The sequence below is a fragment of the Bos grunniens genome, chromosome 7 (assembly GCF_055505025.1).
Source record: "Bos grunniens cultivar Pamir isolate PY7600 chromosome 7, Bosgru_T2T1.0, whole genome shotgun sequence".
Taxonomy (NCBI): Eukaryota; Metazoa; Chordata; class Mammalia; order Artiodactyla; family Bovidae; genus Bos; species Bos grunniens.
This window is the reverse complement of record NC_141171.1, coordinates 12,712,693-12,738,535: the sequence shown is the minus strand read 5'-3', so window position 1 is coordinate 12,738,535 and position 25,843 is coordinate 12,712,693. Positions and strand designations below refer to the sequence as shown.

General features: G+C 49.1%; 2 protein-coding genes across 17 annotated transcripts; one reads left to right on the top strand and one right to left on the bottom strand.

Annotated features, from left to right (window-relative positions):
- Nucleotides 1-460: 460 nt before the first annotated feature.
- On the top strand, nt 461-7,263 carry GCDH (glutaryl-CoA dehydrogenase). Of its 4 annotated transcripts, none has more exons than XM_086408943.1 (12): nt 461-520; nt 607-736; nt 827-862; nt 1,172-1,315; nt 1,492-1,554; nt 1,871-2,041; nt 2,788-2,917; nt 3,003-3,219; nt 4,020-4,123; nt 4,403-4,528; nt 4,808-4,968; nt 6,720-7,263. In XM_086408943.1, the coding sequence occupies exons 2-12, from the start codon at nt 646-648 to the stop codon at nt 6,791-6,793; spliced, it is 1,317 nt and encodes a 438-aa protein (XP_086265069.1). In that variant the 5' UTR covers nt 461-520; nt 607-645; the 3' UTR covers nt 6,794-7,263. The 4 variants fall into 4 exon arrangements, with proteins under 4 accessions (XP_086265069.1, XP_086265066.1, XP_086265070.1 ...); XM_086408940.1 differs by having other exon boundaries at nt 827-883; XM_086408944.1 differs by having other exon boundaries at nt 497-736.
- On the bottom strand, nt 6,177-25,150 carry SYCE2 (synaptonemal complex central element protein 2). Of its 13 annotated transcripts, none has more exons than XM_086408962.1 (5): nt 23,101-25,150; nt 22,349-22,464; nt 9,241-9,451; nt 7,842-8,030; nt 6,177-6,474 (listed from the first exon to the last, which is right to left on the bottom strand). In XM_086408962.1, exons 1-5 carry the CDS (start codon nt 23,410-23,412, stop codon nt 6,427-6,429), a joined length of 876 nt encoding a protein of 291 aa, XP_086265088.1. In that variant the 5' UTR covers nt 23,413-25,150; the 3' UTR covers nt 6,177-6,426. The 13 variants fall into 13 exon arrangements, with proteins under 13 accessions (XP_086265088.1, XP_086265094.1, XP_086265095.1 ...); XM_086408968.1 differs by having other exon boundaries at nt 22,349-22,445; nt 23,101-23,428; XM_086408969.1 differs by having other exon boundaries at nt 9,241-9,448; nt 22,349-22,445; nt 23,101-23,428.
- Between the last annotated feature and the right edge of the window lie 693 nt (nt 25,151-25,843).

Below are 25,843 nucleotides of genomic sequence, written 5' to 3'. Positions count from 1 at the left end.
TTGGTTAGCAAGCTTCCTGGGACAAACTGGCAGACAATTTGGGCTGAGATCTTCCACCTGAGCCCACCTCCTCTCACAGAACCCCATTAAAGGAGACCTCGAGATCTGGGCTCGTGATTTCTAGTACTCATTTTCTCGAGCCTCAGCTGCCTGTTTTAACTCCAGAATCTCTCTGCACTCGCCCCCTACAACTGACCAACCAAGAGCGGGCCGAGCCCCTCATAGGGCCAATCAGAGCAGAAATACAGCGGGCCAATCGGATTGACCGGCTCGCCTTCAGCCCCCCCCCCCTTACCGGTGCTTCCGCTCCTTAAAGGGGGTTAAGATATCTCCGCTAGGCGCGCCGCTTCCACCTGCAAGGCTGCCGTAGCCCCTTTAAAAGGCAGAGCCGTGAAAGAGCAGGGTCCTAGGACGAACCAATGACAAGCCCCATTTAGCCTCTGCCCCGCCCATCCCCACCGGAGGTCAAAAGTCTCGTTCTATGGCGCTGTGGCCTGTGCAGTGAACCCGGAGGCTCCAGGTGAGGATTCGCGAGAGGGGCGAAGGGTGCAAAGGGCCAGGGCACTTGGTGGGAGCCGCTCTGCTCAGACGCCTCCAATTCTCCAGGTCGGCTGTAATTGTTCTGTTTGCCCGCTCGCTGCCCACATGGCCCTGAGAGGCGTCTACGCGCAGCTACTGAACCGCGGACCCGGCCTACGAGTCTTTCGTTCATGGAGCTCGGCGACAGCGCAGACCGGTTAGTGCTGGACCTGGGATGGAATGGGGAGGGAGAAACTTGAGGCTCGGGAGCTTTTTCGGGGTAATTTTTCCCGTCCTATGTTTGCAGAGAAAGGCGAGAAGACCCAGAGTCGATCGGCCAAGCGTAAGGACCCCTGGTTGCGCCGTGCGTCTGCGCCCCTCATCCAACAGTCCCCTCGTCCAACTGTCTGTCTGTCCCCGATGGGTTCTGTCCCAGAATCCGGGGTCTGCCCAGGCGGGGAGGCAGGGCCGTGGCCAGGGCCAGAGGCGCTGAGGCAGTGAGTTTCCCCAGAAAGACCACTTTGCCAGTCCTGTCTGCAGCCGACATTAGTTGAGGGTTGAGGGGTGGGGCTGAGGATTCTGGGGGAGAGGAGGGCGTGGTGGTCGGGTGGACAGGGCTGAGTAGAGTCCCACTTCCTCCAACCCCGCCCAGCTTCGCGGCCTGAGTTTGACTGGAGGGACCCACTGTTGCTGGAGGAGCAGCTGACAGCAGATGAGATCCTCATCAGGGACACCTTCCGCACCTACTGCCAGGAGCGCCTCATGCCCCGCATCCTGCTGGCCAATCGCAACGAAGGTGCTCAGGCAGGCGGTTGGGCACTCTGGAGCTCCCACTGCCACCTGAACCTGCACCCTCCATCATGCACACCAGCTCTGCCTGCTCTGGCTGGGCTTTAGAGCACCTCTGGCTCTGGGCTAGTGCTCCAGAGGGCCAAGGCTGGGCCTGAAGTTGGGGCATCTATCCCTTTGCAGTTTTTCACCGGGAGATCGTCTCAGAGATGGGGGAGCTCGGTATGCTGGGCCCCACCATCCAAGGTAAGGACACATTTCTCTCCATACTCTGCAGCCCTCCACTGTGTCTTGAAAAGCCCCTTTCTTTCCCTGAGCCTAGTTTCCCAGTCTGCAAAGAGAGGCTGTTATGTCTCTGAAGCAGCTGTGGGGATGAAATTAATAAACCCTCAAGCTAGAGCCAGCTTGGTGCCCTCTCCTTGGGTGCTCCTATGGGGCTCTGTCTCTTGGGCAACAGGAATCACTGGTCTCAAGTGCGCAGGGCTTTGTTCCACATTGTTCTATTTCTCTCCCCTCCCCACCCAACCCTGGCCCATTCCACGCCCCCCCCCCCCCACCCCAGGGTATAGTTGTGCTGGAGTCTCATCGGTGGCCTATGGGCTCCTAGCCCGAGAGCTGGAGCGAGTGGACAGCGGCTACAGGTCAGCAATGAGTGTCCAGTCTTCCCTTGTCATGTACCCTATCTATGCGTATGGCAGCGAGGAGCAGAAGCAGAAGTACCTGCCCCGGCTGGGTGAGTAGCCGCCTGGGGAGCCTGGTGGACAGAAGATAGTCCCAGTGATCTGAAACTCAGGACCAGGGCTGTCCCTCAGGCCTGCCTTGTGTTCTCACCTCTAAGGGTATTGCCAATGGCCCCTCAGGCCCCCTGCCAGACCGTGGACCCCACCCCAAATCTGATTCTCCTAGGTCTCTCTTGACTCTGCCCCTTTCTCACCACCATTATATCCCCTGTGATTTGCTTTTCTCTGCTCCCCATTGCAGCCCAAAGTTTAAAGTCTAACTTTAAACTTTAAAAGTTTAGAGTTTAAAAGTTTAAAGTCTTAACTTCCCAACGGGATCCACAAGACCCCATGTGGGCAGACCTCTGCTGACCTTTCCAGCTCGTCTCTGACTACTCGCTTGACTGCTCCTTTGCAGTTGGACTCAGCAGCTTGGAATTCTCAGTTGTGCCCCTGGACTTTTGCACATCCTGGTCTCACTGCCAGGACTGCTCTTCTGCATACCTCTTCCTGCTTAACTCCTTTTCAGTGCCCTTCAAGACAGTTTAGCCAACCCCTTCCCGACTCCTGTTTGGACCTCCCCCCATTATGGCATTGTGACTATGACCTGGGTGAAATATCTGTTCCCCCCACCACCTGGGAGTGCCGTGAGGGCAGGGCCAGGTCTGTCTTGGCCTGGCTCAGTGGAAAGGCCCGCAGTTTTCAGTAGAGGGATTGGATGGGTGACCGGCAGCCTCATGATCTCATCTCATGTCTGCAGCCAAGGGGGAGCTGCTGGGCTGCTTTGGGCTCACGGAGCCCAACCACGGGAGTGACCCTAGTGGCATGGAGACCAGAGCCCGCCACAACCCATCCAGCAGGAGCTACATCCTCAATGGGTCCAAGACCTGGTGAGGCGGGAGCCTGGGGTCTTCAGGCAGGTGGGCAGGGGCAGTGGGTGATGGCCAGAGCCCTCACTGCCTGTCCCGCCTCCAGGATCACCAACTCGCCTGTGGCCGACTTGCTGATAGTATGGGCTCGGTGTGAGGATAGCTGCATTCGGGGCTTCCTGCTGGAGAAGGGGATGCGGGGCCTCTCAACCCCCAGGATTGAGGGCAAGTTCTCTCTGCGGGCATCATCCACAGGGATGATTATTATGGATGATGTGGAGGTGCCAGAGGAGAATGTGCTGCCCGGGGTGTCTGGTCTGGCGGTAAGCAGCAGCCACCTTGGGAACTGATAGCAAGTCACCTGCTGCTTCTCTTTTCTTGGGCAGGCCCCTTGCTAGGGACCCAGCTGGGGAAGAGATACCCATGGAGCCAAACAGTAGTGACTTGGAGAGGCTCTGCCTGGCTCACTGATGTGTGCTGAAACTGCCCCCCTCTCCTTTTTAATTTTTAGCTGTGCTGGATGTTCCTTGCTGCATGGACTTTTGTCTAATTGCAGTGAGCAGGGGCTACTCTCTAGTTGTGGTGTGTAAGCTTCTGTAGTTGAGGTGCCCAGGTTCTAGAGCACAGGTTCAATAGTTGCGCACTGGCTTGTTGCTCTGTGGCATGTGGGATCTTCCTGGACCAGAGAGCAAACCTGTATCTCCTGCATTGGCAGGTGGATTCTTTACCACTGAGCCACAAGGGAAACCCAAAACCGCCCCATTTTGGTGACCATCTCACTCAAGCTGGCTTGGCCTGGGACACATAGAGGCCTGAACCAACTTAATTCTGCTTGCATGTGCATCTTCCTGTCTCCTTACCTCAGACCCTAGATCTGAGCCTCCCGTCCAGATCTTGGACTGGGGAGAACTCTATGAAAACCAAGAGTGAGTAGGCAAGAAGCAAAACCCTATGTGCATTGTTGGCTCTGATGCCAAAGCCATGTGTGACTTCAACAGTTGTCCTGAGTCTCCCTGGTTTACACTGACTGCATATCAGGGGTGTCTGGGGAGGGGGCACTTAATAGTTCTCTACAGGTTCTCTCATCTCTTGGTGGGGCTGAGGCCCTGTCTCAACCCTACAGGGTCCCTTCGGCTGCCTAAACAATGCCCGCTATGGCATCACATGGGGTGTGCTTGGAGCTGCTGAGTTCTGTTTGCACACGGCCCGGCAGTACACTCTGGACAGGTGTGTGGGGGCTACATGCCAACTCCCAGGGGTATGGGGCGGGAGGCTTGGTCTCCATCACTTACCCCTCCACCCTTGGCACCCAGCCACCAGACCTAAGTTCCCTGCTCTGTGAATTGGCTGAGGAAGTCCTTCTGAGCAGTGAGGGGCTCAGTCAGCAGCAGGGCCAGAGTGAGCTGAGTGGGGACACAGCTCACTCTGGGGCAGCCTGGAAAGGCCCTGGGATAGGTCTGGGGAGTGCCCTCCTCTGTAAGATTTGCCTTGACCTTGCCTGCATAGGATCCAGTTTGGTGTCCCACTGGCCAAGAACCAACTGATTCAGAAAAAGCTGGCGGACATGCTCACCGAGATCACGTTGGGCCTCCATGCCTGCCTGCAGCTCGGCCGCTTGAAGGATCAAGACAAGTAGGGGCTCTGTGTGTGGGAAGGGGCAGGCAGCTATGGCAGGAGGACCTGGTGCCCCTTCCAGGCATGGTGGTGGTTGGGCCTTGGAGAGAGGACCTTCCTGCCTGGTGGCCCCTGGGGACCCCGCCCTGCCTACCTCTCTCTCACCGGGAGCCATGTCCGCTGCTGTGATGTAACCCTCCTCCCGGCTGGCTTTGCCTGGGGGTAGGGATGCCTGGGTGCCCAGAGCAGGGTCAGCTCTTTGTAACCCAGTGTTTGTGACGTCTGTGCTGTTTCCAGGGCCGCCCCGGAAATGGTCTCTTTGCTGAAGAGGAATAACTGTGGGAAGGCCCTGGACATTGCTCGCCAGGCCCGAGACATGCTTGGGGGGAATGGGATTTCTGATGAGTATCACGTGATCCGGCATGTCATGAACCTGGAGTCTGTGAACACCTATGAAGGTGGGGGCTGGACTCCTGGGGTGTGTGGGGGGGTTCACAGTGGCCTCACATCTGGGGAAGGGGACAGCAAGGAGGGGCAGGGGCAGCAGGCTCAGCTCCTGCTGTCAGCTGTCTGGCACCAGTTGGCAGCATGATGTGGGCAAGTCCCCTCCTCGGTCCTGCATCTGGAGTGGCCCACAGGGGGACCATGGAAGTCCACACTCCCAGTCCTTTCCCCCGTCATGCTCAAGGAGGGATGTTCCCAAGCCCTCTTACGGCTTCCTCGGGCATCCCCAGATGGGGGCACAACACCCAGTGGGCTGGCGAATTCAAGGAGGTGAGTGTGCAGCTACACACAGGAATCAGCACTCCATTTTACGTGAGAAAAAGAAAAACGGTAAATCACTGGCAGGCTGTGGTGTCTGCACCTGGTAACTGGTTATGACTCCCGTGGGCCCAGAACCCCTTGCCTCGTAGGAAGACAGACATAGAAAAAGATAATTAAAAAGAAAAAAGGTGCGGGGACTTCCCTGATGGCCCCGTGGTTAGGACTTGGCGCGTCCACTGCAGTGGCCTGAATTTAGTCCTTGGCTGGGGAACAAAGATCCCACAAGCCAAGGTGTGGATGAAAAAAAGAAGAGAGATATGTAATTCTAGTGTGAGCCATGCAGACTAGAGGGAGCTTTAACAGGACTCAGTCTCTGAGGGAGAAAGTGGAACCATAAGAAGCCTTGAGGGAGGTGTAGTTCCCTGGGCAGAGATGGAAGTAGCGTCCAGTGCTGTCTGGGTGGGGCATTCCAGACGGCAAAGGGGAGGGGGCGGGGATTCTACAGGCATGACAGGGACCCTGAGGACAAGCTGAGGGGACCTCCAGGTGGTTTTATGCAGGGGAGGGGCGGGATCAGATTTGCACTTTAGGAAGAAAAGAGAATTATTTTGCTCCGTAAAAGGGAGGGCATAATCTCTGGTTTCTGCCTTGGGAAGCTAAGGAAGAACAGATGAGAACAGGAGGGCTGTAGAGTGTTGCCTTTGTGGATGTGGGGTGGGATGTGGGATGTGTGGCTTGGGGCAGTGGCTCCAGGATGAGGGGGGCAGGGATCAGCTGGGACAGGCAATTAATTGTCTGATGTTTGCTTTCCTGTCCCTCCTGCGGGTAAGAAAGGGCCTGATCCATTTCCCGCAGAGCTCATTAGCTCTTTCCACCTCTGCGGGAAGAAAGCATGGCTGGGTTGAAAATCAAACATTTAATCAACTGTGGGGTTGGGGTGGGGTGAATCTGGGAGAGTACCAAAGCTGGGCCCATGGTGGGGGCTGGACTTGCTGTGCTTTGAGGCCTGGCACAAAGAGCATCGGTTGGGTTTTGTTTGCTTGTTTTTGCCAAAGAAGCATTGCAGAACTCTGAAAAACAATTTTCTCAGCATGGCCCAAACGGTGGCCTTCCTTGGTGGCTGTCACTAAGAGTGACTCTCCTGGTAGCTATCAGCATTCGCCATCTTTGTGAATCTGTTCTTCTTCCAGAGTAGTAGCCTGTGGGGGGACATGAAGATTGACTTTAAAAGCAATTTGTGGGGGATTTCCCTGGTGGGCCAGTGGTTAGGACTCTGCACTTCCACTGCAAGGGACACAGTCAGGGAATTAAGATCCCTGGTTGGGGAACTAAGATCCCACATGCCATGTGGCACATCCAAAATAAATAAGCAAAATTTAAAGAAAAATAAAGGGAAATCGCGAGCTGTTAAGACTGCAAACTGACTCTGCATTTATTTGTCCAGGTACTCATGACATCCATGCTCTGATCCTTGGAAGGGCTATCACAGGGATCCAGGCGTTCGTGGCCGGCAAGTGAACCCACTTCACCTGGGAGCCCAGATGGCACCAAACCCCTCTCCAGGGAGACACAGGGCTTGGAGCTTAGTTGGAGAGGTGGCAGATGGAGCCAGTTCTTCTGGTGGGAAGTGAGAGACACTGATTTTTAAATATCAAAATTTCCCTTTTGAAGTCATTCAAATGTGTTCCTTAAAGAGAAGATGGGACTTTCTGTACTGAGTGTCTCAATCCAGTTTTGACCGTGAACAGGCATGGACTCTACCTGCCTTGGAACAGAGGCTCCTCGACAGGGGAGCAGGGAGTGGGGAGGAGAGTGACATGGAAGCAACTTGTGAGACCCACCAGTGTCTAAGTGAACTGCTCCATCCACACGGCAACATTCACTCTGCACCCTCTGACCCTCCCATCTGGGGGCAAGTGCCTTATGCTGGACGCTGGAGCAGAATGAGGGGTAAAGAGAGAGGATAATAAAAGAGTGTGCATGTCTGACCCCACCGTGTTGGATCACATTTTCTGGTAACCAGTAACAGGAAAAAGGAACACGTGAAAGGGCTGTGAAGCACGCTGGGACCCAGCAGGGATTTCCCCAGCCCAGAAGTGATCTGGGCCATGTTGGAGTCTTGGGCTTGGCTGTAATAAATAAACCCAGGTGGGCACTGCCAGGGCTCGGGGCTGAGGGCAAAGGGGACTTTGTCCTTTTTGTCACCCACCACAGAGCGGACACACAGTGTAGGAAATAACAGTCCGGCTTCTTAGTTCGGACACACCACATACAGGCGCATGGGGCCATGCGTAGGGTGGCCAGAGCACCGGGGCCTTTGCAGACAGTGGCTCCTGTGGGGTTTAGAGCCTGGTGATGCTAAAATCCTCGCTCTCTGTTGATATTTACTTTAAAAAAAAATGTTTTTTTTTTCTGGTCATACCTCATGGCATGTGGGATCTTAGTTCCCCCACCAGGGACTGAACCCGTGCCCCCTGCATTGGGATCATGGAGTCTTAACCATTGGACAGCCAGGGGAAGTCCCTGCTGACATTTACTTTCATCTTAGCCCCTACAACTCTCATACCTCAGGCTGGACACAAAGGTCTTTGTACACAGTCTCCACGGTGTGGCATACTTGTTTGAGCTCTGTTTCCAGGTGACTGATCTTTGCCATCTTTTGGGTGAACTCTTGGAGCTTTTCCTGGATGATCTTGTTGTGGTGATTATAAATCTGATACATCCTCTCCTCGAGCTTCTCTGTCAGGTCTGAAACCTTTGAAGGAATAAGAGGTGATCTTAGAAAATCAAACAAGAGGCGTCAAGAGACATTTTTTCTGACTGGCTCTTTAAGATTTCTGCAGTTTATCTTATAAAAGTGGTAAAAACAACTCTGGTGACTGGCAGTGAAAAGGCCTATGTTAAATTTTTCTTTTTTTTATGAGAAATAATTTCAACTTGATGCATCTTCAAAGAGTGATTAAAAACATGATTCAAGAGACAGTAAAAGTTTAGGTCAAACAAAGTAGAAGAATGTGACTTTACATATATGTATTATATTATTATATATTACATATATAATTATATAATCTATAATTATATATTTGTGATTATAACTATATAATTATATACTTTATATATAATTATATAGTTATATTACATTATACATATATAATTATGTAATATATAATTATATATTACTTATATATATGTATTAGTGTAACCTTATCCCAGATCATTTTTCTTTTTAAAAAGAAAGGTGCAAAATTATGTATATAAGCTCAGTCAGGTTAGGAGGAAAGTATCTAGAACAGAGACTAGAGGAAAACATGCAACAAAGTGGCCTCTGGGTTATGGTATCATCTGAATATTTTTATCTTTTTTTTTCTGCTATGTTATATTTTTCTCTAAATTTGCTATGTACCAGGTAGGTAGGAATGCGGCTGAGGGAGGAAGTCAGCCTGTCATTGAGAGATGATGTGTGGAATTCACAAGTTGTCTGACTTATAGGACACATTCTGAAGAAGCATCGGGGACAACTATTAATAACAGACCTGAACATAATATTAGGTTTTGTTAGACATAAGCCCCAGGCATGTTCAGGGACTTTCACTTTCCCAAATCATGTGACTTCGGGAGGACAAGTGGGTGTGATAACTCAGGTTATGCCTCAGTCCCCTCCTGCCACAGCCATTAGCCCAGCATGAAGGTAAGGGGCTAGTCTGTGATACAGGTGTATCTTGGCTTCTCATCCTGGCTCTCTCACTCAGGCAAATCATTTCCAAACCTTACTTTGCCCGTCTGCAATATGGTCCAAGCTCTTCTCTGCAGGATTGCTCTAAGGGTGAAATCAGGTGCCATACGCAGACTGTCTAGAACATGTGGGGAACGTAACAGCAGTTCATTGCCTCCCCCTTTATGTTTCACATAAGGAACACCTCCTCCCTTTCCCTGGGCTTCTGCAGTATGTGGGGGGAATCAGTCACCTTGATCTTGAGGCTGTCTCTGAAGTTGGTCATGAGGGCATGGTCCTTCTGTCTGCTCTCGTTGATGTTTTCGATCAGCTCCTGGGCCCTCTTCTTCAGCATGTCGATGCTCGAGTCCAGAGAGGAAAAGTAGGGTCCTGACTTTCCTTCCAGCATCATCAGCTGGCGGTTGGCACTGGAGGTGGCGACAGAGGGGCTAGAAACCTGACTTCTGAAAGTATAGGAAACTTGAGATCAGCACCAAACTTTCCTGAGAGTGGCTGATCTGAATTAGCTCTGTGGTGGGAGGAGAACCTGTGCCTGGTGTTTTCTGTTGTTGACACTTGTTTATTTCATTCACACCCCTCCCCCACCCTGCCCCTGAGGGGAAGGGACAGCTTAAGAGTCAGCCTGCCAATGCAGGGGGGACACGGGTTCAATCCCTGCTCTGAGAGGATTCCACGTTCTGTGGAGCAACTAAGTCTGTGCACCACAACTACTGAGCCTGGGCTCCAGAGCTCATGCACACGATGACTGAAGCCCACACACACTAGAGCCTGAGCTCTGCAACAGGAGAAGCTACCATGATAAGAAGTCCTTGAACCACAGCTAGAAAGTAGCCCTCCCTCTCCACAATTAGAGAAAGCCTGTGCACAGCAACCAAGACCCAGTGTAGCCAAAAATAATTTAATAAAAACATTAAAAAAAAAATACCCCCAGAAGAGTTTGTTCCACACTGTGTGTGCTAAGTCACTTCAGTCATGTCTGACTCTTTGCGACCCATGGACTGTAGCCTGCCAGGCTCCTCTGTCAATGGGATTCTCCAGGCAAGAATACTGGGGTGGGTTGCCATGCCCTCCTCTAGAGGATCTCCCTGACCCAGGGATCCAACTCATGTCTCTATGTCTCTTGCATTGGCAGGCGGGTTCTTCACCACTAGTGCCGCTTAGGAAGCAGTACTAGTACTGTACATGTGACTAATATTATGCAATTCGACTAAATGCATAGTTAGTGAAATGGTGAAAAAAAGCTAAATAGAATGAACAAAGGTGAACCTGATAAAATACAACTATTAAATCAAGTGTGGGCAAACAATGATGTATCAGGGCCAAGAGCAGAAAAATTTAGAAGTATTTTGCATACAGACCGCTTTGTCAAGGCCTGTAAGTTTTTGCTCTGCTTTAGAAAAACCAAAGTGGGGGACTTTCCTGGTGGCCCAGTGTTTAAGACTCGGTGCTCCCAATGCGCATTGCTGGGTTTGATACCTGGTCAGGGAACTATTGATAGATCCCACATGCTGCAACGAAAGATCCTGAGAGCCACAACTAAGACCTGGCACAGTTAAAAGAAAAGACGGTAAAAGAAATAAAAACACAAAAGTGGAAATTGTGGGTAATGCATATGAATGAGGTTTATGCAAAAAAAAAAAGTGATCTGATCAACAGATCCACTGGTGTTTTAAATTAAGATAAAATGTTTAAAGGGCTTCCCCGGTGGCCCAGTAATTAAGAATCAGTTTGGCAATGCTGGGGAACACCAGTTTGATTACATATGTTGTCAAACAACTAAGCCTGAGGGCCACAACTATTGAGCCTGTGCTCTAGAGTCCAAGAGCTGCAACTATGGAGGCCCGTGCACCCTAGAGCCGGTGCTCTGCTACAAAAGAAGCCACTGCAATGGGAAACCCACACACCACAACTAGAGAGTAGCCCCTACTCACTGCAACTAGAGAAAGCCTTCATGCAGCAATGAAGACCCACCACGGCCAAAAAATAAATAAATCTTTTTTTTAAAGAAAGATAAAGGGTTTAAGATAAGATGATTTTTTTGTGTGTGTGGCTATTTTTTTTGTTTTATCTGCCCTGCACCATGCTAAGGTACCCGCTTCATCTTGCTGCACCTTCACAACCACACTCTGGGGTCTGTCCCCATTGTCTTTACCTCATAGCTGAGGACACAGGCTCAGCACGACTGTGTCACTTTCTCAGGATCCCTAATCTGTGCAGAGCTGGGTGTGGCACCCAGCTGGCCTGACCCCCAGCCTGGGCCATTTCCTCCGAAGTTCTCGTCTTCCTCCTCACCCTGAGGTGCTTCCAGCTCTGAATGGCTGAGGCTCGGAGGTGCCAACACAGCAGCTCTTCCACACACCAGTTCACACACAACCATAAAGCCATGACTGCAAGCCAGGCACAGCTACTGAGAAAAACACATCGTCATTTTTGGATGCTTCCTCCACACAAATATTTTTCTTGGCTTTTCTCCAACTGCTTGAGCTCTTTCTTCTGGCTCAGGATACAACCACAGGGAAACTTGAGTGCATGACAGCCAGGGTGGCCAGGCTCTCACTGACACAGAAGTCCTCAGGCCTGAGACTGTGTCCCCTGGCTGTGTCCTGGATCTCATGTTCTCCTTACCAGATGGGCTTTTTGTCCTTGGGCCTTTGCACTTGCTCTCTGACAGTGAGACCTAGCCTAGGCTACTACCTCGTTTGTTTTTAAAATTTTTTTATTTTTGACTGTGCTCTTTGCTGCTGCACGTACTTTCTCTAGTTGCAATGAGCAGGGGCTACTCTCTAGTTGTGGTGTGTGGGTTTCCCATTGTGGTGGCTTCTCTTATTGCAGAACACAAGCTCTAGGCACTCGGGCTTCAACACTTGCGGTATGTGGGCTCAGTAGTTGTGGCACATGGGCTGAGTTGTTCCCTGACATGTGGGATCTTCCTGGACCAGGGATTGAACCCGTGTCCCCTGCACTGGCAGGCAGATTCTTAACCACTGAGGTACCAGGGAAGCCCCTGATGCCTCTTTTGAAGCGCTGCCTGTGACCCCGTGCCTATCTCTACCACTGTGCGCTTATCTCTGATGCCGCTCTTATCTCCCCATTTATCTCTGCATTCCCAGGATCCAGCACATTTTGAGTCCTCCACTGTTAACAAACGAGTGAATGAAGGACACTGATCTAGTCCTCCCTGTTCTGGCATTACACAGCGCATGCAAGTTCATCTGCCTGCAGAGCCAGACGCTTGTGTTCAGAGCATCTGTCACAGATGCTCTGTGTTCAGGCACACCCGAGAAGGTGTGCCTCTGATCAAGGCAGATATTTTATAGCAAAACCTTATTGATAGAAAACAAAGACCAACTAAAGGCTCCCTGGGCATTCCTGTAAAAAAAGGTTGTGCTGTCCTCTTGACCTGCCTCTCATGGGAAGAACAGTAATAGTGCATCGAATAAATGAATGAGTGATTAGGAAGGGCTTTCATTACCATCCACGCTCCCATGTTTCCCAAACTTACCCCCAACCCAGGCCTCTTCTCTGAGCTCCCAGTAAGGTACCTGACTACCCCTAGGCCCTCTCCACTTGGCTGTTCCAGAGGCATTTCAAACTTCTCTAAATTTGCACACCAACTCAAAGTTGTCCACCCTCCTCCTGTCATTGAAGAACACCAAAAGTCACCTGGTACCCAAGCCAGAAACTTGGCAGCCACCCTGGAGCCTGGCTTCTCTCTGTCCTTCCAAATCCCCTCACAATATCAGACTTCTCTGGTGGTCAGATGGTTAAGAATCTGCCAATGCAGGGGACATGAACTCGACCCCTGGTTCTGGAAGATCTCACATGCCGGGGGGGCAACTAAGCTCCTGCGCCTCGACTACTGAAGCCCACATACCCTAGAGCCTGTGATTCACAACAAGAGAAGCCACAGCTCCACACCAACAGTAGCCCTTGCTCACTGCAACTAGAGAAAGCCTGCATGAAGCACCGAAGACCCAGTGCAGCCATAAATAAATACATAAAATTTCTTAAAAATGAAAAAATTAAAAAAAAAAACAAACCCAACAGAAACAAATCCCATCACAATATCAGACTAGCCTGGTGCTCCAGTGCCTAAGAATCTGCCTGCCAATGCAGGGGACAAGGGTTTGATCCCTGAAAGATCTCTCCTGCCCTGGGGCAACAAAGCCCCAAGGGCCACAACTACTGAATCCGCTCACCTAAAGCCCAAGCTCCAACACAGGAGAAGGCCAAGCACATGAAGAGTAGCCTCTGCTCTCCACAACTAGAGAAGGCCTGCGTGAAGCAACAAAGACCCAACACAACCTAAAATAAACTAATTTAAAAAGAATCCTGTCACAAAAACCTTTCATTTCATACCTACTGTTCCTACCTGGGCCTTAGGGCCCTTTGAACCACAATCAGAAATCCCACTTCTGCTCCACAGCCTACAAGACACCCCCCACCCCCCCACACCAGCTGCAGGATCAAGTAAATTCCCTAGTACAGCACACAAGGCTTTCCAGAGCTGTGGAAAGGCCTCCATCTTCTCTTTTCACCCTCCACTCCCAGCAATTTGGAACCTTCCACAATTTCACCAAATCCATTAGCCTTTGCCTGAAATGACTTTTCTTTTCTGTCAACTTCATGATACAGCATTCAGAGCACCCCTCTCACCATCGCTTACTAATCACAACACTGCCAGTTTGTATGCTCAATTCCCTCCAGGCGCCCTATGCACTCTGGGCAGAGAGTGCATTGTATTCATTCCAGAGGCATCACCACTGTTTCCTGAACACCTAAAGGAAAGAATTACCATCTGAGATGGATGTAACATTCTTGCTCGTAAGGCACTTTGTACCCGCAGTTGCTTTGTTGTCCCCACTGTATAAGGGCTCTGAAATTAAAATCAATGAGAGAACCAGGTGTTTCTTTTTTGTGTCATTGCTCACAACCTGCTTGAGCTGCTAACTGTTCAAAGTCGCTCCTTTCTCAGGCTCAAGGGATGAAGCTGGAACCCGTCTCCGTGGCAGCTACACAAATGGTGAAAAATCACTTGAAATCGGCTCATTCAAATTCCGTGGTGGGACAAAGGCCTGCATCAGATGTCTGCAGAGAGCATCTTGATTTTCCCCAACCTCCCCTTTGGGGTTTTATTCCTTTACATTTCATCTTTCTTAATACTCAGCAGCTGCATATTAATCAGGACGCTAATGAATCACAGGCTTCTCTGGGCCTGCATTCACCAATTAACTTTAATAAACAAAACACACCGTGTCCTCTCCACTGGCTTCCCTGGTTCAGGCCTGCTTCTGTTGCCCAACCCTGGATGGAGGCCAGGGACTGGAAGTGGGCCCAACAGAGCAGGCTGCCTGCGCTCAGGGTGGGGCAGTGGGGGGCAGGGGTGGGGGTTGTGAACACATCCCTACGCTCATCTATGATGGTCTGTCCTAAGGAGTTCCTAATTCAGCTTTGAGGATTAGGACCTAGTTTCCGAGCAGGGCCCACGCTGGCAGGAGGCCCAGGAACGGCGGAGGAAATGGGTCTAAGCAGAGAGACCATCTGTTCGCTCCAGGTAAAGCTGTGATTGGCAGGCGTGAGAGCCAGAGCCCCCCGCTGGTGGGGGCCCTCCCTCCTCGGGCCTCTAACAGATACACAAGTAAACAATTCGCCAGCCACTTACGACCACCGCAGGCGGTGGTCCCAGGAGGGGAGGTGAGCTAATCAAACATTCAAGGAGGAACACAACAGCATCTCTGGCGCCTTGGCAAAATGATGTTTTGCTGAAGTACAGCCAGGAAAGGGGAAGGTTTGATTGAAGCTGCAGAGCCCACTCCTTTCACCCTCTGCTCATCTCTCGTGAAATGTGTTCACATTTTAATCATGTCACTGACAGTCTGCTGAGGGATCTGTTAACTGGCCCTTACGTTGGTTCTAATCCATGTTTCTCAACCCAAAGCTCTTTTAGAACTCCTCAAAGTCTCAATGATTTGCAATTGTCTGTGTCTCCTCACCACTTAGATCACCGTCTAAACATACTATTTGCAGGAAGGTGTCATCAAACAAACTACTTTAGTTCTCTTTTTTTCTGGTCTCCAATAAATAGCACACACTTGGAAACCGTTCCACACTGTGCTCTGTTTTACAACTGAGGCCTCTGGGAGGCAAGACGAAGCTGGCTTTCTGCCTACAGTCCTCAGCGGCCCTGTCCTGAGCCTCATTCTATTCCCAGGTGAGCTCCTTCACGGAAACAGTGACTCCCACAGCGCCATCTCTCTGGCCCCCGGCCCCACCCATCCTGAGTGCTCGGTCAGAAAGTCCAACCCTGTCCTGGACTTATTCATGCGTGTGTCTCTCAGTTCAGTTCAGTCGCTCAGTCGTGTCGGACTCTGTGACCCTACGGACTGCAGCGCACCAGGCCTCCCTGTCCATCACCAACTCCCGGAGCTTGCTCAAACTCATGTCCATCCAGTCGGTGATGCCATCCAACCATCTCATCCTCTGTCGTCCCCTTCTCCTCCCACCTTCAGTCGTTCCCAGCATCAGGGTCTTTTCAAATGAGTCAGTTCTTCGCATCAGGTGGCCAAAGTATTGGAGTTTCAGCTTCAGCATCAGTCTTTCCAATGAATATTCAGGACTGATTTCCTTTAGGATGGACTGGTTGGATCTCCTTGCAGTCCAAGGGACTCTCAAGAATCTTCTCCAACACCACAGTTCAAAAGCATCAATTCTTCTGTGCTCAGCTTTCTTTATAGTTCAACTCTCACATCCACACATGACTACTTGTAAAACCATTAACTTTGACTAGATGGACCTTTGTTGGCAAAGTAATGTCTCTGCTTTTTAATATGCTGTCTAGGTTGGTCATAGCTTTTCTTCCAAGGAGCAGTGTCTTAATTTCATGGCTGCAGTCACCATCAACAATGATCTTGGAGCCCAAAAAGATAAAGTCTCTCACTGTTTCTATTGATTCTCCATCTATTTGTCATGAACTGATGGGACTGGATACCATGACCTTAGTTTTCTGAATGTTGAGTTTTAAACCAACTTTTTGACTCTCCTCTTTCACTTTCATCAAGAGGGTCTTTAGTTCTTCTTTGCCTTCTGCCACAAGGGTGGTATCATCTGCATATCTGAGGTTATTGATATTTCTCCCAGCAATCCTGATTCTAAGATTGTGTATGTCTCTGGCCACCTCAAACTCAGCAAGGGCAGAATGCAACTCATGCCTCTGCCAGTTGGAAACCAAACCACCTCGAGCCAGAAAGCGGGCAGCCCTTTCTGTGCTGGTAAGCATTTAGCAACTGGCTCTCTAGGGAGTAGAGGAGGAGGTGGCAGGGGAAACCTTGATTTGTAGTATTCAACTTTCATGGTGCACAGACTCCCACTATAGCCAATTTCAAGCTACCAACATGAAGTCACTAAATGCCAGGCTGGGAAGAGATGTGTAGAACTGGCTCCTGCTGGTAGGAGCGAGCTCCAGGCTCTAGCACACCGCAGCTGGGAGACCTCGTCAGCTCATCCCTTTTCTCATGCCTCAATAAATGAATCGCCCCCACCCCCACCCCGCCAATCTTCTCTCCATCTGCCCCGCTAGACATCCTGCAGAAGCCTCCCACCTATCTCCCAGGTCCACTCCCACCCCCTCCCACCCATTCTTCACAGAACAGCTGGTGTCTTTTTATAACAGGAACCTGAGCATGTCACTTCTCTGATTTCAGCCATTCCCCGCCTTGGTATCTACCTAACAGAAACAAAAACTTATACACGGATGTTCACAGCAGCCTTATTCACAAGAACCAAAGAACAGAAACAATCTAAATTTCCAACAGCTGATGAGTGGATAAATAAAATGTGGTACATCCATAGTTTAGAATATTATTCAGCTATATAGAGGAATGAAGTTCTGATACATGTTACAACATGGATGAATCCTGAAGACATTATGCTCGGTGAAAGAAGCCAGTCACAAAGGATCACACAATTGTATGATTTCATTTATATCAAATATCCAGCAGAGGCAAATTGTAGAGACAGAAAGTAGAATTGTTGCCAGGGACTAGGAAGGACATGGGCTTGCCAGGTGGCACTAGTGGTAAAGAACCCGCCTGCCAATACAGGAGACATAAGAGATGCAGGTTCAATCCATGTTTCAGGAAAATCTCTTGGAGAAGAACATGGCAACCCACTCCAGTATAACTGCCTGGAGAATCCCATGGACAGAGGAGCCTGTCTACAGGCTACAGTCCATGGGGTCGCAGAGTCAGACATGACTGAATGAGCACACACATGCATGATTACAGAGGATACGTTTTCCCAGCAACCTGACCTCTTTCGTGTCAGTGCTTGTTCAATAAATGCCTTTTTCATCAGATGGAAGCACTGAGAATGTATGAGCCTGTCTGTCCAATGTAACCAGGGTATCACTACCACCAATCACGAAGCCTGACACACTGGCCTTCCCTGTCCCTACCTCAGAGACTTGCAGCTCCCTCTGCTTGGAATGTATGGGCCTCTGGACACCTCCTGGCTGGCTCCTCCTTATGTGACCTCCTTAGAGATCAACTATTCCAAACTCCCTGTCACTCTAGTTGCTCCTCGGTTTTGTTTCTTTACAGCACTTGCCACCAATTGAAATGACATTAAAAAAAATTATCTTTTAGAAAGTTCAGTTCAGTTGCTCAGTCGTGTCCAACTCTGCAACCTCATGGACTGCAGCATGCCAGGCTTCCCTGTTCATCACCAACTCCCTGAGCTTGCTCAAGCTCATGTTCATTGAGTTGGTGATGCCATCCAACCATCTCATCCTCTGTTATCCCCTTCTCCTCTTGCCTTCAATCTTTCCCAGCATCAGGGTCTTTTCCAATGAGTCAGTTCTTCACATCAGGTGGCCAAAGTACTGGAGCTTCAGCTCCAGCATCAGTCCTTCCAATAAATATTCAGGGTTGATTTCCTTTAGGACTGACTAGTTTGATCTCCTTTCCGTCCAAGGGACTCTCAAGAGTCTTCTCCAGCACCACAGTTTGAAAGCATCAATTCTTCGGTGTTCAGCCTTCTTTATGGTCCAACTCTCACATCCATACGTGACTACAGGAAAAACTATAGCTCTGACTACACAGATCTTTGTCAGCAAGGTGATGTCTCTTTTTAATATGCTGTCTAGGTTGGTCATAGTTTTGCTTCTTTTAATATGCTGTCTAGGTTGGTCATGACTTTTAGAAGGTCAGCTTGGCAATAGACCCAACATAGTCAACACAATATTGAAGAAGAATGAAATTGGGAGGACTGATGCTACTTGATGTGATACCAGTGAAAGAATATAAAATAGACCAGTGGAACAGACTAGAGCCCAGAAATAGACCCACACACATGTAGTCAACTTATCTTTGACAAAGGAACAAACAAAATTCAGCAGAGAGAGGAGCATCTTTTCAACAAATGGAGTTGTAACAATTAGACATCCACATGCAAAAAAAGTGAAGTTAGACACAGATCTTGCACCTTTAACAAAAATTTTCTCAAAACAGATATAGCCCTAAATGTAAAACTATGGCAGAAAGTGAAGAAGAACTAAAGAGTCTCTTGATGAAAGTGAAAGAGGAGAGTGAAAAAGTTGACTTAAAACTCAACATTCAGGAAACTAAGATCATGGCATCTGGTCCCATCACTTCATGGCAAATGGGGAAACAATGGAAACAGTGACAGACTTTATTTTTTTGGGGCTCCAAAATCACTGCAGATGGTGATTGCAGCCATGAAATTAAAAGACACTTGCTCCTTGGAAGAAAAGCTATGACCAACCTAGACAGCACATTCAAAAGCAGAGATATTACTTTGCCAACAAAGTTCCATCTAGTCAAAGTTATGGTTTTTCCAGTAGTCATGTATGGATGTGAGAGTTGGGCTATAAAGAAAGCTGAACACAGAAGAATTGATGCTTTTGAACTGTGGTGTTGGAGAAGACTCTTGAGGGTCCCTTGGACTGCAAGGAGATCCAACCAATCCATCCTAAAGGAAATCAGTCCTGAATATTCATTGGAAGGACTGATGTTGAAGCTGAAACTCCAATACTTTGGCCACCTGATGCGAAGAACTGACTCATTTGAAAAGACCCTGATGCTGGGAACGACTGAAGGTGGGAGGAGAAGGGGACGACAGAGGATGAGATGGTTGGATGGCATCACCGACTGGATGGACATGAGTTTGAGCAAGCTCCGGGAGTTGGTGATGGACAGGAAAGCCTGGCATGCTGCAGTCCACGGGGTCACAAAGAGTCAGACACTACTGAGTGACTGAACTGAACTGAAATGTAAAACACAAAACTATAAAACTCCTATAAGACATCATAGGGGAAAATATAAGTGACTTTGGGGTTGGTGGTGACTTCTTAGACACAATATCAAAACAAAGAATTGGTAAATTGGACTTCATTAAAATTTAATACTTGTACTCTGTAAAAGACACCATTAAGAGAATGAAAAGACCTGTCACAGACTGGGGCAAATCTTTAAAGAACACAAACCTGGTGCTTCCCTGGTGGCTCAGTGGTAAAGAATTGCCTGCCAGTGCAGGAGACATAGGTTTGATCCCTGGGCTGGGAAGATTCCACATGCCTTGGGGCAACTAAGCCTGTACACCACAACTACTGAGCCCACATGCTGCAACTACTGAAGTCTGCGCGCCCTCAAGCCATGCTCCACAACAAGAGAAGTCACCGCAATGAGAAGCCTGGGCACCACAACTAGAGAAAAGCCCGCAGAGCAAATATGACCCAGCATAACCTAAGTAAATAAATAATTAATAATTTTTTAAAGACAAAACAAAAGACTTAAAAAAAAAAACAAACCTGCAAATCTGATAAAGGCCTGACATCCAAAATATTCAAAGAACTCATGAAACTCAGCAATAAACAAATAATCCAAAAAAAAAAAAAAAGAAAAGAAACATCCAATTTAAAAACAGTCAAAGATCTGGACACCATACCAAAAGTTGTGCAGATGTCAAATAAGCATATGGAAAGATGTTTAACTTCATACTTCATAATGAAGTTTCAAATCAACATAACAATGATACCACCATTAGAATGGGGGAAACCTAAAACACCGACAACACCAAATGCTGGTGAGGACCTAGAACAACAGGAACACTCATTCATTGAAAACAGGAATGCAAAATGGTTCAGCCACTTTGGAAGACATTTTGGCAGTTTCTTTCAAAACTAAAAATATTCTTAGCGTATGATCAAGCAATTGTGCTCCTTGGTATTTACCCAAAGGAGGTGAAAATTTACATCTACACAAAACCTGCACACAAATGTTTACTGTAACTACATAAACAACTAAATTGATAAAACTTGGAAGCATAATTGCTGAAACTTAAAAGCAACCAAGATGTCGTTCAATAGGTGAAAAGAAGTCAGCTCCAAGAGAGTAGGAATTCTGATTTGTTCACTATTGTATCCTCAGCATCTAAAACAGGGTTTGGGTAAAGAAGACTCGTGATAAATATCTGGTGAATAAATGTGCAAGACAAGAATGTCTTTTTAAAGTAATCTGCAACACTGCTCTTTTTCTTGCTCCAACATCACAATTTCTGTTAGTTTTATCTTCTTAAATCTAGCCAAAATTTGACTACTTCTCATCACCTCCATGGATCTACCCTAGGTCAAGTCACACTCATTTTGCACCTAAATTATTCCAGTTGCCTTATCACTGGCCTCCCTGCTTTCAATCCAGCCTTTGATAATCTATTCTCTACTCAGCAGCCAGAGGAAGCCTTTTAAAACTTTAGTCCAATGGACTATGGTGGTTTAGTCACTATGTCCAACTCTGGTGATCCCATGGACTGTAGCCTGCCAGGCTCCTCTATCCATGGGATTCTCCAAGCAAAAATGGAGTGGGTTGCCATTTCCTTCTCCAGGGATCTTCCTGACCCAGGAATCGAACCCCAGGCCCCAGGTCTCCTGGACTGCAGGCAGATTCTTTACTGATTGAGCTACAAGAGAAGCCCAGTGGACTACACTTCAAAAAAGGGCCAGATAGGAACACTTCCACTTTGCAGGCCATATGGTCTGGGTTGCTTCTGGAGAAGCAGCCCTGTCCTAATAAAACTTTATTAACAATAATCCTGGAACTTCCCTGGTGGTCCAGTGGTTAAGACTCCATGCTTCCATTGTAGGGGGCACAGGTCCCATCCCTGGTCAGGGAACTAAGATCCCACATGCCACAGCCCATTCCCCCTCGCCAAAAAAAAAAAACGCCTCACCCTGCAGTAGTCAATTCCTGTCGCTCCTCTAATTCCATATCTTTTCATGGGTAACTATCACCCAAAGTCCCATCACCTGTTTAACTATCTCTTATTATTTCCCTCTTACCCATGCTTGCTGCAGCACAATCCTCCCTTGGGGCCTTTGCAGCTGCTGTTTCTTGGCCTGGAATGTAGTCCTCCCTACCCTCATGGTTCTCGTATCATCTCCCCATGAAGCCTTCCCTGAGCCTCTAATCTAAACTGGCCATCTGCCACACTCTCCCTATTTTTTCCCCCAGAACACTCAGCATCCCCTGACTGCCATATATTCCTGAGTTTATAGACTTTATCCTAAAATGTCAGCTCAATGCTATTGATACCCTGTATGGCCCTGTGGGGCTCCTGGGCTTAAGACCTTTCTGTGGCCCCTGTTTCTTTGATTACAGGAAACAACATTCACTCAGCCTCCATGCTTCCCTGAGTTCCAATGGGCTGATTCAAACAGTTGTTAGGGAAAGGAAGGGATGGGAGACCTGGGAGAAACAGTCAAAAGTAGCCTTGGGGCAAAGTCCTATTTCCCCACCAGGGGATATACACAATATCTTTGAGCTATTTCTGCAGATACTGACACCCCTTCCAGGTAGAAGAAGCTGATGATTAATGATGGTAGGCTGCCCACAAACTGGTAGACCCCAGACCAGCTGGACTTGAAGGTTGATGCTGACTCTACTTCCCTCACCATCACCCCCTCAGAACAATGCAAGCCTGTCATTACATTGATCCTTATTACCTACCCTGACCATGAACCCTGTCTATAAGACCTTCCCCCAGGAGGGGGCGGGGCAGAGTTCTTGAGGTGCTAATCTACTGTGTTTCCTCTTTGGCAAAGAAATTTCTCCTCCATAACTCTTTGTATTTCTGTTCAGCATCAGTGCACAGAGAGCCAAGATTTTGGCATCACTGTGTCTCCAGTGTTTCCATCCCAGGCGAGTATTGTGGACGAGTATGTGCAACAAATACACCAAGAGCAGACAATGGTAGGGTCTGGAAGAAGAAAAGGGTAAATGAGGGACTCAAGGGTCTGTTTGGGTCCGATGGATCGGGTTCTTCCTCACCTAGCTGGCCCTTGACAAGCCTCCTCATCGCGGGTCTCCTCACCCTGTTGCTGTTCCTGGTTCTCCCCCAGCAGCTGTGGCTCCTGGTCCTTGAACTCTACGTGGGGCATGTCCACCTGTGAGCACAGCTAGCGCTTGAGAGGTCAAAGGAGGGAGGGAGGGAGGGCAGGAAGTGGTCAGGTCCCCCTCCTCCCTCCCCTTCAACCCTGAGCACCTCTGGGTGCTGCTGCGGCATGCTGTGGACCTGCAGGAGAGATGGGCGGGGCTGGGATGGGCACCACGAGGACGGGGGCGTGGACGGGGGGGACCCTGTGCCTGGAGCACAGGAGGACTGAGGTGGGGAGACCTGGAGGGGACGGGGTGAGGCCTGGGTCTCCTGCTGGGGTGCTAGGGTGCCTGGGCTCCTAATTGGTGTGTAAGTCGGCTCGAGTCCTTCGAGGAGAGAGAAGTAGGAGAAAAAGAAGAGAAACGGGTGCGGTGCGTGGGTGTCTGAGTCTTTCTCTACCCTACTCCTGCCACGCGCCATGGGTGGAAGTAGGTCCTTCTGGCCAGGGCTGTCAGCGAGTCAGTCATACAGTCGGTTAGTCAGAGCCCGGGAGGTCAGTCAGGAAATCGGGGCCCAGCCGGGCGAGGAGCGGCCTGGATGGCAGGAGACAAGCGGCCGGTCTCGGGTTCGTCGGGGAAGCCCAAGATCGCTGCCGTTCCCTGCCTGTCAGCCCGCCGCCGGCGCGAAGGAAACAAGTGCAGCGTACTCCCTGTCGCTCCATTCCGTCTTTTCCCGCCTTCTCGTTCGTGCCCTCTGCGCACACGCTGGCTCCGCCCCCGGAACGCTCCGCCCCCACGCATGCGTAGCGGCGCGAACCTTGGGCCCTGCCTCTTTTAGCGAACTTGCGCGCGCAGCGCGGCAGGAGCGGCCGTTGAGTGTCGGTTGGGCTGTCCAGGCGCTGCGCGCGCAGCCCGCATAGCCGGGAGGATCCGGTGGGTTCTGTGCTCGCGTGTGCGCATGTGTGAGGCGGCACCAGGGCACAAGGTGAGCGGCGGAATACCTTGCACCATGTGTTCATTCGTATGTTTCAGTTCATTTTTCATCTGCTCAGGCCAAAGAAATCTTGCCAATAAAAAAGTCTGACTTTTGCTGTCATTTGATTACGACCTACTGCCCTTACTGAAAAAAGCTGATGTAATTACCACCTTGAATCAGTTATCTGCGCTCCAAAACCAGAAGCTCCTTGAAATGGCGTCGCTGGCCCTTACAGAGTTGAGCCCATACCCTTCAATGATAGTAATAACAATAATGAATAGTGACAACAGTAGTCATAATTGGCACACGAGGAGAAAATATTTAAGAACTTGTATCCAGTGTCTACAAAGACCTCTTGGAACTCAGTAAGGCAGAAAAAATAAAGGGGGCGGCGGGAGGGGGACAGACGATTTGAAACGGTGTGTGCAAAGGCCCGGAGGTCTGAGCAAGCTCAGTGTGTTTGAGGAGCAGTCGGGTCTGGTGGGGAGAGCAAGGATTGGCGGAAGCAGTGGGTGAAGGATGAAGAGTTTGGTAGGGGCTGGGCTGAGTCAAGGTCAAGGTTTGGGACTTTGTCCTGATTGGAGAGATGGGTGTTTCTTATGCTTTGTATCATATATGCTTCACCCTCACTTGTTTTTACTTTTTACATGGCTTCTACCCCTCCCTCCATTTCTGTATTTATGTCACAGTGTCCACGAGGGGAAGACAACTGGAATCCACCCGCCCCCCCGCCCCCAACTCCCAAACACACACACATACTCAGCCCTTCTGTTCAGGGCTCTGTCCCTGGCCACACACTAGAGCACACCCCCTTTACACCTATGTTCTGGAAAGCCCTAGGGGTTTGAATCTGGGCTGTCTCTTACCAATAACAGGGGTGATCATTAAACTGCCACTCACTCACAGAACTCATCTTTGTCTATTACCAAGGTGAAAAAATCTAAAACATGAGACTATTTGTAAGGGTTTCAGGGGTAAACATCTGGAACACATTCAGAGTTTAATGAACAGTAGCTAACATTAGTATCTTGTAGCAGAGCTACATGTTGTATCTTCCTGCAGCATCAGATTTGAAGATTGCAGGATTATCTAAGGAGAAAAATCTCAGACTTAACTTCTAAACATGCACACACATGTGCACACAAACACAAGGACCAAATCAAGACAAAGGCAACACAGGGACTTCCCTGGTGGTCTGGTGGCTGAGATTCCGAGCTTCCACTTCAGGGGACATGGGTTTGACCCCTGGTTGGGGAACTAACATCCTGCATGCGGCCAAAAATTAAGAAAACAAAACAAAGGCAACACAGAAGGTGCAGGATGATTTTTATGGTGCAGTTTGTGTAACTTTTTTGAAAACATGCAAAATGAAACCATGTCTTGTTAAAGTAACATGTAAATAGCAAAAGTTTAAAAGCACAAGAGACTGATAAATACCAGATTCAGGAGGGGGCAATCTTAGTGGGGCGGGGGGCAAAAGAAACTAGAACAAGCTCCTAAGGGTCTTCAAAACATTAGTCACAGAGATCTAAGTGAAAGATCCAGTGCAAATATCTGTTCAGATTCAAAAGAACTAGGGGTGGATTCTTGGGTGTTTATTATGCTTTGTATTATAAATGTTTCATCCTCACTAACCTTTACTTTTTACATGGCTTCTACTCTTCCCTCCGTTTCGGTATTTCTCTCTTCATCCACAGATAACACAGTGTCAGCTCTTAAAAGGCAGGGACCTGGAACAACTTTACCCACTGCTGGCACTTAAAAGAGATGCACCTTTATTGAATGAAGAAGTATTTTTCTGTATGACTGGATTATTTTCTTTGAAATAAAAGATGTGAGTGAGGAGCCCTTGTAAGATTGGTATCCACAGGCCCTGAGACCAAAAAGAACCCAGCTGACTGCTAACTGCACTGGGCATAAAAGTGACCTCATGGTTACATAAAAGCTGTCCATGTTTCCCAAAATGCGCTGCTCTGGGGTGGGTGACAAGATTGCTGGGATTTCCAGGCCTAGTGGCACATCGGGTCTTAGTTCCCTAACTAGGGATCTAACCTGCACCCCCTGCACTGGAAGCTTGAAGTCTTAACCACTGCACCACCAGGGAATTCCTGGGGTTTGCTTTGAAATATTTTCACAGAAACAGGTGTGCTCACTAGTCAGTGTGAGCGGTAGGCTCATGGAACTTTATCCTATTCACTCATGTTTCTATTCTGGGCTCATGTGAAATCCTTATGAGATTTTTTTTTTTAAGAGTAGCTTTTTAGGGGGAGGACAAAGGGATGAATTCGTGTAACACAGGGGACTTTTAGGGAAGTGAAATTTATGAAACATTAGGATATCATAATACAGGTCATCATGCGTTTGTGCTCAGTCGCTATCATGTCTGACTGTGACCCTTTGGACTGTAGCCCACAAGGCTCCTCTGGAGGAGATTTCTCCAGGCAAGAATACTGGAGTGGGTTGCCATTTCCTCC

Excerpts from the sequence above, each read along its gene's own strand:
- GCDH (XM_086408940.1), top strand. The coding sequence starts at position 646 with ATGGCCCTGAGAGGCGTCTACGCGCAGCTACTGAACCGCGGACCCGGC. Across the intron at positions 737-826 it reads CTCGGCGACAGCGCAGACCG|AGAAAGGCGAGAAGACCCAG; the intron begins GTTAGTGCTGGA and ends CTATGTTTGCAG. Across the intron at positions 4,529-4,807 it reads CGCTTGAAGGATCAAGACAA|GGCCGCCCCGGAAATGGTCT; the intron begins GTAGGGGCTCTG and ends TGCTGTTTCCAG.
- SYCE2 (XM_086408962.1), bottom strand. The coding sequence starts at position 23,412 with ATGAACACATGGTGCAAGGTATTCCGCCGCTCACCTTGTGCCCTGGTG. Across the intron at positions 22,465-23,100 it reads ACGGAATGGAGCGACAGGGA|GTGGACATGCCCCACGTAGA; the intron begins GTACGCTGCACT and ends CTGTGCTCACAG. Across the intron at positions 6,475-7,841 it reads ACCTTTGTGTCCAGCCTGAG|GCTACTACTCTGGAAGAAGA; the intron begins GTATGAGAGTTG and ends GTCCCCCCACAG.